At 42.2% G+C, this 14,677-nt stretch overlaps 1 protein-coding gene across 2 annotated transcripts in view; it reads right to left on the bottom strand.

Moving 5' to 3' along the window:
- Window positions 1-14,677, bottom strand: part of LOC126282127 (protein mesh) — a 272,702-nt gene that overhangs the window by 98,412 nt on the left and 159,613 nt on the right. For both annotated transcript variants that reach the window (XM_049981598.1, XM_049981597.1), the window contains exon 13: window positions 14,129-14,317. In XM_049981598.1, coding sequence (XP_049837555.1) covers window positions 14,129-14,317 — 189 coding nt within the window. The remainder of the gene's footprint in view (window positions 1-14,128; window positions 14,318-14,677) is intronic.

Raw genomic sequence — 14,677 nt, forward strand, 5'->3', positions numbered from 1 at the left:
AGTAAAAGGTAAGTGTAGAAAAATTTTGTGGACAATGTTTCAGAATTGTTTGGAGACACGTCGTAAGTATATCGTAGTGTGATGGAGAGATAAGGAGCAAGAATTGAAATGAAATTGTGGGAAGGGAGGGGGAGGGGGGAGGTAGAGGTGAAGTATGGAAGAGGCTCTTTTCTGTTTTGTGTGATTTTCGCAATTATTTTACAAGCTGCTTGGCTGCCAATATTTATTGGCATTAATACAAAATAAACAGTTGCTCAATGACCAAATAAATATTAGAAATCAGGCAATAAAAAAATTGAAAAAAATCATATGGAAAAGGAAAGAGCCTTTTATGTCCTTCAGGCCCCCTCCCAATTTCACTTTTTCACTGCACTTCTTGCTCCACACATTTTCCTCCAACTCACTCTCCATTACACAATACACTTACATTTTCTCATCTTTGCTTCTCCCTCCCCCATTCACTACTGTTAAGCAGTATATAAATACACAGCAACCTTATTAAATAGAATAACACAAATATAATTAACTAAAAAAAGTACAGGTCAAAGACAGACTAGTGGCAACACTATGTTGGCAACATTACTAAACACACTCCACACTTAGAGTAAACAAAAAAGGGGTGTGCAAGAATGTGTGCTGTGTAAATTGTAACAAATGTATAGTTCTACAAAGCAACAAAAAATTAGATTACAAGTGTCAGTGTCTAAAGAAGAATGACACCCAAGATGTGTTAGCAGATGATATTTCATGATGTAGGCATGAAACCAATCATAAATGACTTTAAAGTAAAAACTAATGAACTGCTAATGAACTGTTTTTTTATGTTTAAAAATATCTAACAGTAAATATCTTTAATTGGAGACCACTGATGACGCTTTACCTCAATAATGTGAAATGTGGCTGATGTGGTGGTGGTGGGGGCATGGATTTTCTTTTGCTTGTAATGACAGAGCAAAAATATCCTCAGAAGCATAATTAGTTTTGGCAGTAGTAGCCAATATGTTTGCGAATATATTTATGTACAAAATGCACTGTCATTGAGTACAAATCCTTGTGAGACTAGACTAGCAAGTAATTACACTCCTAAACATATGAACTTGCTAAAAATCAATTGTATTTCACTGTTGTATTAAGCTGACAAGGTTGATGTTGTTGTTACGTGATCCGCACAAGAGAGAGTTTTAATAATCACCTAAAGAAATACACTTACGTAATTAATTTTTTGTTTGTTTGACTGCAGCTCTGGTACACTTTGAAAACTCCAACAAAACAAAATCATACATTCGATGGAAAGAATGGAGAATTGTAGGATAGTTTGTTTTCAGCAGCAGGAGAACTCCATTCTGCCAATGAGCTGTACCATTTTGTTATGGTATAGATTACAAACTGTACAACAGCTGCAGACATATACAGGTGGTCCATTGATCATGACCGGGCAAAATATCTCACGAAATAAGCATCAGACGAAAAAACTACAAAGAACGAAACTTGTCTAGCTTGAAGGGGCAAACATGATGGCGCTACAGTTGTCCCGCTACATGGTGCTGCCATAGGTCAAACGGATATCAAGTGCGTTTTTTGAAATAGGAACCCCCATTTATTATTACCTATTTGTGTAGTATGTAAAGAAATATGAATGTTTTAGTTGGACCACTTTTTTTTGCTTTGTGATAGATGGCGCTGTAATAGTCACAAACATATGGCTCCCAATTTTAGATGAACAGTTGGTAACAGGTAGGTTTTTTAAATTAAAATATAGAACGTAGGTACATTTGAACATTTTATTTCAGTTGTTCCAATGTGATACATGTACCTTTGTGAACTTATCATTTCTGAGAATGCATGCTGTTACAGCGTGATTACCTGTAAATACCACATTAAGGCAATAAATGCTCAAAGGGGTCTAGGGGTAGCGTCTTTGATTCATAATGAAAACGTCTTCGGTCCCGGGTTCGATCCCCACCACTGCCTAAATTTTGATAAATAATCAGCATTGGCGGCCGAAGGACTTCCGGCATAAGAAGTCAGCCTCATTCTGCCAACGGCCTTGTCAAAGAGGGCGGAGGAGCGGATAGAGGTTCAGGGCACTCTCCTGTCCTAGGGGTGGGAAATTGCCCCTACAGGCAGAAGAATCAGCAATGGTCAACGACATGAGGATGCAGAAGGCAATGGAAACCACTGCATTAAAAACACGTAACATGTATCCACAGGACATGTGGCCTGTAGTTGAAGAAGTGTCAGGATGATCTCTCCATTGGCAAAAGATTCTGGAATAGTGCCCCATTCAGATCTCCGGGAGGGGACTGCCAAGGGGGAGGTTACCATGAGAAAAAGATTGAATAATCAATGAAAGGATAATGTTCTACGAGTCAGGGCGTGGAATGTCAGAAGCTTAAATGTGGTAGGGAAACTAGAAAATCTGCAAAGGGAAATGGAAAGGCTCAATCTAGATATAGTAGGGGTCAGTGAAGGGAAGTGGAAGGAAGACAAGGATTTCTGGTCAGATGAGTATCGGGTAATATCAACAGCAGCAGAAAATGGTATAACAGGTGTAGGATTTGTTATGAATAGGAAGGTAGGGCAGAGGGTGTGTTACTGTGAACAGTTCAGTGACCGGGTTGTTCTAATCAGAATCGACAGCAGACCAACGCTGAATGAGGAGGTTCTACGCAGAATCGGAGAGGAAAGGAATATGTGGAAAACACTGATAAGGAGAAGGGACAGGATGATAGGACATCTGCTAAGACATGAGGGAATGACTTCCATGGTACTAGAGGGAGCTGTAGAGGGCAAAAAATGTAGAGGAAGACAGAGATTGGAATACATCCATCAAATAATTGAGGACGTAGGTTCCAAGTGCTATTCTGAGATGAAGAGGTTAGCACAGGAAAGGAATTCATGGCGGGCCGCATAAAACCAGTCAGTAGACTGATGACTAAAAAAAATGCTCAAATGATGTCCACCAACCTCAATGCATTTGGCAATACGTGTAATGACATTCTTCTCAACAGCGAGTAGTTCACATTCCATAATGTTCGCACATGCATTCACAATACACTGACGCATGTTGTCAGGCATTGTCGGTGGGTCAAGATAACAAATATCCTTCAACTATCCCCACAAAAAGAAATCCGGGGATGTCAGATCCGGTGAACATGTGGGCCATGGTATGGTGCTTCAACGACCAATCCACCTGTCATGAAATATGCTATTCAATACCACTTCAACCGCACGTGAGCTATGTGCTGGACATCCATCATGTTGGAAGTACATCGCCATTCTGTCATGGAGTGAAACATCTTGTAGTAATATTGGTCGAACATTAAGTAGGAAATCAGCATACACTGCATCATTTAGATTGCCATTGATAAAATGGGGATAATTATCCTTCCTCCCATAATGCTGCACCAAACATTTACCCGCCACAGCCACTGATGTTACACTGTCGCAGCCATTGTGGATTTTCCGTTGTTCAATAGTGCATATTATGCTGGTTTACGTTACCACTGTTGTTGAATGACGCTTCGTCGCTAAATAGAACGCGTGCAAAAAGTCTGTCATTGTCCCATAATTTCTCTTGTGCCCTGTGTCAGAACTGTACATGATGTTCAAAGTCATCACCATGCAATTCCTGGTGCATAGAAATATGGTACAGGTGCAATCGATGTTGCTGTAGTATTCTCAACACTAACGTTTTTGAGATTCCCGATTCTCGCGCAATTTGTCTGCTACTCATGAGCTGATTAGCCGTGACAGCAACTAAACCACTTACTTGAGCATCATCATTTGTTGCAGGTCGTGGTTAACATTTCACATGTGGCTGAACACTTCCTGTTTCCTTAAATAACGTAACTATCCGGCAAATGGTCAGGACACTTGGATGATGTCATCGAGGACACCAAGCAGCATACATAGCACATGCCCATTGGGCATTTTGATCACAATAGCCATATGTCAACACGATATAGACCTTTTCCGCAATTGATAAACTGACCATTTCAACACGGGTAGAATGTTACGCGATACCACGTACTTTTACATTTGTGACTATTACTATAAATCTATCACAAAGCAAAAAAAGTGGTCCAACTAAAACATTTATGTTTCTGTACGCACTATACGAATACGTAATAAAAAATGGGAGCTCCTATTTAAAGAAATGCATTTGATATCCATTTGACCTATGGCAGCGCCATCTAGTGTGCCAACCATAGCACCATCTGGTTTCCCCCTTCAAACTAGACGAGTTTCGTTCTTAGTAGTTTTTTGGTTTCCGTTTGATGCTTATTTTGTGAGATATTTGGCCCGGTCAGTATCAATGGACCACCCTGTATAGAAATCTGACCAAGTACAGATACGCAATGAGAAATTTTCACTTGAACACAAACACAGATGCAAGTCAAATCTGCAGGATTTTCTGTTGTATTTGACCATGAATGGCACCTGTGCAATGTCCTCAACACATTACAAGTGTCAGACATGCTCAGAACAGTGTCGTGGGTGCATTATGTTGAAGCTAAGTGAATTTGAACTTGGGCTAATTGTTAGTGCTCATTTGTAACTAAAGTAGCCAAAGTTTCAGTGTTTCAAGAGGTACCGTATCAAAGATTTATACCATACAGAAGGAAAGCAGAAAAACATCAATCACTAAGTGAAAACACAGACAAAAATGGTTGTTGGGTTACCATGATGGACAGTCACTGAAGAGGATTGTGATAAAAAATAAGAAGGTGACAGCTGCAAAAGTCACTCCAGAACAGAATGTTGCACTCATGAAACCTATCTTCACCAAAACAACACAAAGGGACCTGCATAAGCTGGGAATGGCAGGGTGAGTCAGAATTCCTAAACAACTCATGTTATTGTTGTTATGGTCTTCAGTCCTGAGACTGGTTTGATACAGCTCTCCATGCTACTCTATCCTGTGCAAGCTTCTTCATCTCCCAGTACCTACTGCAACCTACATCCTTCTGAACCTGCTTATTGTATTCATCTCTAGTAGGTACTGGGAGAACATGTTCTACCAACTCATAAGTGATGCAAATGCCTGTAACAGAAAACTGTAGTGCTGAATCCATAAAACCAGGACAATGGAGCAATGGAAAAATATCATTTGGTCAGATTACTCTTGTCTCACAGTGTTTCCAACTTCAGGCTCAATTTACATCCCAAGAGCGAAACATGTTGGAGGTTTGGTGGTGATTTGGACAGTCCTAGTGTGGTTTTCCATGGGTCTTGTGGTTACTCTGGAAGGTTGCATTACTGCCCAGGACCAAGTGACCGTTTTTGTTGACCAGGTCCATCTCATGGTACAATATATGTTCCACTGTGGTGATGCTGTGTTCCAAGGTGACAGGGCCAGTTTTCACACAACTCGTATCATCCAGGACTGCTCTTGTGAACATGAGGATGAACTGTTGCATCTCTCCTGGCCGCTATGGTCACCAGATCTCAATATTACTTAGCCTTTGTGGACTTCTCTGGAGTGAAGGATGTGTCATTGCTGTCCACCCCCATCATCGTTACCTGATCTTGCCACTATTACACAGCACACAGGACCTATATTCATCAATTCTGCGATGATTGGAATCTGCTATGAACACCAGCAGCTTTTGCACATCATATCAGGCAGAGCTATGTGCTGTGTGGGGTCTCCATATCTTCGAGCACATCTTGTACATGCACACAAACAAAAAATTAATTACATAACTTTACTTTTGCAAGGTGATAATAACACTTTTTGACTACCCCTTGTAGACAAATAAAAAAACAAACATTAGCAATTTATAAACTCATTTTAAGGATACAGTTGTCTATTTAATCACTTCTTTTGGCAGTTATCCCAAAAGAGCATGTCGTGAGATCAGATTAACTTACCATTTGTTATATAGAGATGAAGCTACAACTACACAAAATAAAACAAGGAACTTGGCAGACAACAATGATTTAACAGAAATGATAGCTAAAATGATCTGTTAGTTGTTTACAATCTCCCCTGTCTCTCTCTCTCTTCACATAGTGGGAAAAACAGGTAATTTTTTTAATACATAATACTGTCCATTCTTTCAACATGCCAGACTGTCACTTCATGTGTGTGCGATTGACAAAGGCCTTGTTGGCCAAAAGCTCATTTTATGACAGTCTTTCTGTTGTGCCTATCAGCAGCTCAGCATCTCCGCTATATGGTGAGTAACAAATGTCCTTTTCATAACACTGCTACACTCCAATCTGGATATTCCATTGTTTGATTTAGTCTTACATACTCATTTGGGATTTGATATGCTGTTGTGTATCCCAAAATTGAGTTTAGTAAATTCATTTGAGCCACCTGGAATGTTCATTTTTGTTTTTCTGTCAGAGTCCTTCACTTGATTCCATAAGAAAATTTTAGTGGTTGGCTTGTTTCTCTAAAATTTTGTTATTGATTCTGAAAAATAAGAAAGTGAGAGTGGCTCTACTTCCTACAATTTGGTTCCTCAAATACATTTTCCTCCTTTTCCCATTATGTATGTAATACATATGGTGTAGTCACTTGAACTAACAAGGAGGTAATGAGTAGAAGAATTGAGGAGAAAAAAAATTGTGGCATAACTTGACTGAAAGAAAGGATCAGTTAACAGGACACATTATGACACATCAAAGAACCATAAAATTAGTACTGGAAACAAGTGTGGAGGAGATCAAGGGGTGAATACAGTATGCAACTACAGGTTGCAGTAGTTATTTAGAGGTAGAGATGCTCGAAAAGGATAGAGTAGCATGGAGAGCTGCATCAAACCATTCTTCTGACTGAAAACCACAACTGTCTGTCAAACATAAAATTTTATTGTAACAATACCAGAGAAGGAAAGTTGCTACTCACCATACAGCGAAGATGCTGAGTTGTGTAGGCACAACAAAAAGATTCACACAATTATAGCTTTTGGCCATTAACGCCTTTGTCAGCAGTAGACACATATACACCCACGCACGCACACACTCACGCAAACACAAATTGCACACACGTCTGCAGTCTCAGAGAACTGAAACCACACTGCAAGCAGCAGCACCAGTGCATGATGAGAGTGGAGATTGGGTGGGGGTAAGGAGGAGGGTGGGGCAGGGAGGGAGATGGATAGTATGGTGGGAGTGGTGGACAGTGAAGTGTTGCAGCTTAGACGGTGGGCTGGAGAGGAGGTGCTGGGGGGGGTGGGGGGGAAGTAGCGGAAAGGGGAGAAATAAACAGAAATTAACAGATGGGGTGTGACTGTGAAATGACAGCTTTGTAGTGCTGCAATGGGATTAGGGAGGGGACTGGATGGGTGAGGACAGTGACTAACGAAGGCTGAGGCCAGGACGGTGACAGGAACGTAGGATGTATTACAAGGAAAGTTCCCACCTGCACAATTCAGAAAAGCTGGTGTTGGTGGGAAGGATCCATATGGCACAGGCTGTGAAGCAGTCATTGAGATGAGGATATCATGTTTGGCAGCGTGTTCAGCAACAGGGTGGTCCACTTTTTTTTTGGTCACAGTTTGTCAGTGGCTGTTTTGTGGACAGACAGCTTGTTGGTTGTCATGCCTACATAGAATGCAGCTCAGTGGTTGCACCTTAGCTTGTAAATCACATGACTGCTTTCACAGGTAGCTCTTCCTTTGATGGGATAGGTGATGTTAGTGACCGGACTGGAGTAGGTGGTTGTAAGAGGATGTATGGGACAGGTCTTGCATCTAGGTCTATTACAGGGGTATGAGCCATGAGGTAAGGGATTGGGAGCAGGGGTCGTGTAAGGATGGATGAATATATTGTGTAGGTTTGGTGGACAGTGGAATATGACAGCAGGAGAGGTGGGAAGGATAGTGGGCAGGACATTTCTCATTTCAGGACATGATGGGAGGTAATTGAAACCCTTGCAGAGAATGTAATTCAGTTGCTCCAGTCCCAGATGGTACTGAGTTACGAGGGGAATGCTCCGCTGTCGCCGGTCTGTGGGACTTTGGGAGGTGGTGGGAGACTGGAAAGATAAGGCACGGGAGATCCGTTTTTGTACAAGGATGGGGGGATAATTATCGTCAGTGAAGGCTTCAGTGAGACCCTCAGTATATTTTGAGAGGGACTGCTTGTCACTGCAGATGCAACGACCATGGGTGGCTAGGTTGTACGGAAGGGTTTTCTTGGTGTGGAATCAGTGGCAGATATTGCTGGTGATTAGTAGGTTTGATATGGCCAGAAGTACTGATGTAGTCATCTCTGAGGTGGAGGTCAACATCTAGAAAGGTGGCTTGTTGGGTTGAGTAGGAGCAGGTGAAGCAAATGGGGGAGAAGTTGTTGAGATTCTGGAGGAATGTGAATAAAGTGTTGTCAACTTCAATCCAGATAGTAAAGGTGTCATCAATGAATTTGAACAAGATCAGGAGTTTATGATTCTGAGTTTTTAAGGAGGATTCCTCTAGATGTCGCATGAATGGGTTAGCATAGGATGGTGTGACGCGGGTGCCCATAGCTGTACCATGGATTTGTTTGTAGGTAATGCCTTCAAAGGAGAAGTAATTGTAGGTGAGGATATAGTTGGTCATGAAGACTAGGAAGGAGGTTGTTGGTTTGGAATCCATAGGGCGTCTGGAAAGGTAGTGTTCGATAGCAGTAAGGTCGTGGGCATTGGGAATGTTAGTGTACAGGGAGGTGGCATTAATAGTGACGAGTAGGGCACTATGTGGTAAAGGGACAGGAACTGTGGAGAGTCGGTCGAGGAAATGGTTGGTATCTTCTGTATAGGAGGATAGGTTCTGGGTAATAGGTTGAAGGTGTTGGTCTACAAGTGCAGAGATTCTCTGAGTGGGGGCACAAGGGGGTGTCCTGGGTGGTTGGGTATATGGACTTTAGGAAGCATGTAGAAGGTAGGAGTGTGCAGAGTGGTAGGGGTAGGTAGAGAGATGGACTCAGGGGAGAGGTTCTGGGATGGGCCTAAGGATGCTGGTTTACTGGAATGGGATCACTGTGGCATAGTTAGCAGGTGCAAGTATCTGACAGCTGACAGAGTCCTTCTGCCATGCAATCCTTGCGGTTCAAAACAACAGTGGTGGAACCTTTGTCTGTAGGTAGGATTATAAGGTCGGGATCAGTTATTAGATGGTGGACTGATCCCAACCTTATAATCCTACCTGCAGACAAAGGCTCCACCACCGTTTGTTCTTAACCACAAGGATTATGGGAACAAAGGCAGGGAGAGTTTCCAACTGCGCAATTAAGAATAGCTGGCATTTGTGGGAAGAATACAGATGGCACAGGCTGTGAAACAATTGTTGAAACTGAGCACATCAAGTTGGGCAGCATGATCAGCAACTGAGTAGTCCAGCTGTTTCCTGGTCACAGGTTGGCGTAGACCATTCATGCGAGCAGTCAGCTTGTTAGTTGTGAAGTCCACATAAAATGTGGCACAGTGATTGCAGCTAAGTTGGTAGATCACATGGCTGCTTTCACAGCTGGCCTTTGATAGTATAGGAGATTCCTGTGACAGACCTGGAATATGTTAGCAGCTAGGTCTATTATGGGGATATGAGCCATGGAACAAGGGATTCAGAGGACAAGTGGAATAGGGACAGAAAAGGATGTTGTGGATGTTGGGTGGACAACAGTGCACCACTGTAGGTGGGCTAAGGAGGACAGTGGGGAGGACATTACTCATTTCAGGACACAATAAGAGCTACTTAAAATCTTGGAAAAGAATGTGATTCAGTTGCTCCAGTCCTGGGTGGTACTGAGAGATATGTTCATTTGTGGCCGGGCAGTCGATACGTGCGGACCACATCTACATCTACATCTACATGACTACTCTGCAATTCACATTTAAGTGCTTGGCAGACGGTTCATCGAACCACAATCATACTATCTCTCTACTATTCCACTCCCGAACAGCGAGCGGGAAAAACGAACACCTAAACCTTTCTGTTCGAGCTCTGATTTCTCTTATTTTATTTTGATGATCATTCCTACCTATGTAGGTTGGGCTCAACAAAATATTTTCGCATTCGGAAGAGAAAGTTGGTGACTGAAATTTCGTAAAAAGCTCTCGCCGCGACGAAAAACGTCTATGCTGTAATGACTTCCATCCCAACTCGTGTATCATATCTGCCACACTCTCTCCCCTATAACGCGATAATACAAAACGAGCTGCCCTTCTTTGCACCCTCTCGATGTCCTCCGTCAATCCCACCTGGTAAGGATCCCACACCGCGCAGCAATATTCTAACAGAGGACGAACGAGTGTAGTGTAAGCTGTCTCTTTAGTGGACTTGTTGCATCTTCTAAGTGTCCTGCCAATGAAACGCAACCTTTGGCTCGCCTTCCCGACAATATTATCTATGTGGTCCTTCCAACTGAAGTTGTTCGTAATGTTAACACCCAGGTACTAAGTTGAATTGACAGCCTTGAGAATTCTACTATTTATCGAGTAATCGAATTCCAACAGATTTCTTTTGGAACTCATGTGGATCATCTCACACTTTTCGTTATTTAGCGTCAACTGCCACCTGACACACCATACAGCAATCTTTTCTAAATCGCTTTGCAGCTGATACTGGTCTTCGGATGACCTTACTAGACGGTAAATTACAGCATCATCTGCGAACAGTCTAAGAGAACTGCTCAGATTGTCACCCAGGTCATTTATATAGATCAGGAACAGTAGAGGTCCCAGGACGCTTCCCTGGGGAACACCTGATATTACTTCAGTTTTACTCGATGATTTGCCGTCTATTACTACGAACTGCGACCTTCCTGACAGGAAATCACGAATCCAGTCGCACAACTGAGACGATACCCCATAGCTCCGCAGCTTGATTAGAAGTCGCTTATGAGGAACGGTGTCAAAAGCTTTCCGGAAATCTAGAAATACGGAATCGACTTGAGATCCCCTGTCGATAGCGGCCATTACTTCGTGCGAATAAAGAGCTAGCTGCGTTGCACAAGAGCGATGTTTTCTGAAGCCATGCTGATTACGTGTCAATAGATCGTTCCCTTCGAGGTGATTCATAATGTTTGAATACAGTATATGCTCCAAAACCCTACTGCAAACCGATGTCAATGATATAGGTCTGTAGTTAAATGGATTACTCCTACTACCCTTCTTGAACACTGGTGCGACCTGCGCAATTTTCCAATCTGTAGGTACAGATCTATCGGTGAGCGAGCGGTTGTATATGAGTGCTAAGTAGGGAGCTATAGTATCAGCGTAATCTGAAAGGAACCTAATAGGTATACAATCTGGACCTGAAGACTTGCCCGTATCAAGTGATTTGAGTTGCTTCGCAATCCCTAAGGTATCTACTCCTAAGAAACTCATGCTAGCAGATGTTCGTGTTTCAAATTCTGGAATATTCCATTCGTCTTCCCTGGTGAAGGAATTTTGGAAAACTGCGTTCAATAACTCCGCTTTAGCGGCACAGTCGTCGATAACAGTACCATCGGCACTGCGCAGCGAAGGTATTGACTGCGTCTTGCTGCTTGTGTACTTTACATACAACCAGAATTTCTTCGGATTTTCTACCAAATTTCGAGACAATGTTTCGTTGTGGAACCTATTAAAGGCATCTCGCATCGAAGTACGTGCCAAATTTCGCGCGTCTGTAAATTTTAGTCCATCTTCGGGATTTCGCGTTCTTCTGAACTTCGCATGCTTTTTCCGTTGCCTCTGCAACAGCGTTCGGACCTTTTTTGTGTACCACGGGGGATCCGTTCCATCTCTTACCAATTTATGAGGTATGAATATCTCAATTGCTGTTGCTACTATATCTTTGAATTTGAGCCACATCTCGTCTACATTCGCATAATCAGTTCGGAAGGAATGCAAATTGTCTTTTAGGAAGGCTTCTAGTGGCACTTTATCCGCTTTTTTAAATAAAATTATTTTGCGTTTGTTTCTGATGGATTTGGAAGAAATGGTATTGAGCCTAGCTACAATGACCTTGTGATCACTAATCCCTGTATCAGTCATGATGCTCTCTATCAGCTCTGGATTGTTTGTGGCCAAGAGGTCAAGTGTGTTATCGCAACCATTTACAATTCGCGTGGGTTCGTGGACTAACTGCTCGAAATAATTTTCGGAGAATGCATTTAGGACAATCTCGGAAGACGTTTTCTGCCTACCACCGGTTTTGAACAAGTATTTTTGCCAACATACCGAGGGTAGGTTGAAGTCCCCACCAACTATAACCGTATGAGTGGGGTATTTATCTGTTATGAGACTCAAACTTTCTGTGAACTGTTCCGCAACTGTATCACCGGAGTCTGGGGGTCAGGCTTTAGCCAGCTTTCTGTACCTATAACGATATCAGCTTCTGTGCTCTCTATTAGCGCTTGAAGCTCAGGGACTTTTCCAGCGCAACTACAACAATTTACAACTATAATTCCGACTGTTCCTTGATCCAAGCACGTCCTGTAATTGCCAAGCACCCTTTGACATTGCAGCCCATCCCGCACTTTCCCGAGGCCTTCTAACCTAAAAAACTGCCCAGTCCATGCCACACAGCCTCCGCTACCCGTGTAGCCGCCAGCTGAGTGTAGTGAACTCCTGACCTATTCAGCGGAACCCGAAACCCCACCACCCTATGGCGCAAGTCAAGGAATATGCAGCCAATACGGTCGCAAAACCGTCTGAGCCTCTGATTCAGACCCTCCACCTGGCTCTGCGCCAAAGGTCCACAGTTGGTTCTGTCAATGATGCTGCAGATGGTGAGCTCTGCCTTCATCTCGTAAGCAAGACCGGCAGCCTTCACCAAATCAGATAGCCGCTGGAATCCAGAGAGAATTTCCTCAGATCCAAAGCGACACACGTCATTAGTGCCGACATGTGCCACCACCTGCAGCTGGCTGCACCCTGTGCTCTTCATGGCATCCGGAAGGACCCTTTCCACATCAGGAATGACTCCTCCCGGAATGCACACAGAGTGCACACTGGATTTCTTCCCCTCCTTAGCCGCCGTATCCCTAAGGGGCCCCATTACGCGCCTAACATTGGAGCTCCCAACTAAGCTTAGCTTAATGATGCTGCACCTAGTGGCTTACAATCCTGCCCCCGCCACATCCCTGCATGCTTCCACAAGCTGCAGTATCATCTTCCCTCATCCCTGCCCTGCTACCCCTCTCTGCTCCATATTTCCTTTCTACATCCACTACCCACTGAAGTACAGATCACTTCTCACATCAGACGCAGTTGCAGTTGAACTTTGGAACTCTGAGACGACAGTGGTGATAAGTGTATGTATGTGTGTGTGTGTGTGTGTGTGTGTGTGTGAGAGAGAGAGAGAGAGAGAGAGAGAGAGAAAGAGAGAGCATGGATTTTATTATCTATGTCTGATGAAGGGCTACGTCTGATAGTGAAATGACATCCTGCTGCCTTTTTCATTGAGCCGGACTCTCAACACCTCCCTATATCATGAGTAGCTATCTATCCTTTTATACAGTTCTTGAATTGACAATAATTCATGCTGCATCTTTTACCTTCACTCTATTGTCTCTTAAATTTTGTATGTCTTATTATCTTCACTCTATTATCTCTTAAATTTTGTAGGTATTCCAGTTCAAGTCATCAGTCACATTGTTATGTGTAAACAATTTGCCTACATCTGTAGGAATGTGTTCATTTCTTCATTGTTTTAAGCTTAATGAAACATATGTACAACTTTATGCACACATCCACTTCTATTGACATTTGTTAATCTTTCTGTATGTATCTGATCATGGCTACCAGTTTTAGTTAGTAACATGATATTCAGTAATTGTGAGTATATTATTAATCACTAGTTTATAATGTGTAGACTGGGCAACAGATTTTTTTCTGTAAATTGCTGTTCTTTCTTTCAGCTAAGTTGATATCAATGAAATCTCTCCTGTCTTTACACTCCCTTCAAGTAGTAATTTTATGCTTCCACAGTTTGGTTGCAATGTCTATTTACTCTGTTCCATAGAGCTTCTTCTTCACTTAATATGATATTTTCTGCAAGTTCTATTATTATACAAAAAGTTATTATTGTAATAAAAAACTGCAAACAAAATTCACAGAAAAAGTAATTTAAAGCTCCTGGCAATAAAAAAAGTCTGCATGAAAGTGTTACAAAAAGTAAGAATATTAGATCAAACTTTTGTATCTTACCAGCAACAGCTGTCAGTTGCGTTGCCATTACTTCTCCATAAACATTCTTTGGCATTTGTTCAAACCGGCCTTGGACATCTAACCTCAGCTTTTCTGTGTCCACTCGAACCAGTACAAATTCTCCTTTTCCGTTGAACGTATACTCAACATTATCAAATGTGATAAAATGTGGGTCACCAAAAACTGTTCCTGTAATAATATCACACAGACTTAGTGACAGCATTTAAATAACAAATGTTTGTATTCTACCAGGAGGTCAGAAAGAAAACACACCATAGAAATCCATTCTACACAAATGAAATATAAGATTTTGGCTCAAACAATTATTGAACTACCACTGTGTATATAAGATTACAGAGGATAGGGAGCTCTACGTAATAATGGGAATAAGCAGTAGTCAAGAGCTGAAACCCTATTGCCACCAATACTGTCAAATCCATCAGACTGTTATTAAGAAATTGAAATGTGTGCCCTATGGTCAAAATGAAACAACAACAATCTGGATTGTTGTTGGACAAGAAATAAAAAAAACAGCAAAACATACGAAAT

Source organism: Schistocerca gregaria, chromosome 7 (genome assembly GCF_023897955.1).
Source record: "Schistocerca gregaria isolate iqSchGreg1 chromosome 7, iqSchGreg1.2, whole genome shotgun sequence".
Taxonomy (NCBI): domain Eukaryota; kingdom Metazoa; phylum Arthropoda; class Insecta; order Orthoptera; family Acrididae; genus Schistocerca; species Schistocerca gregaria.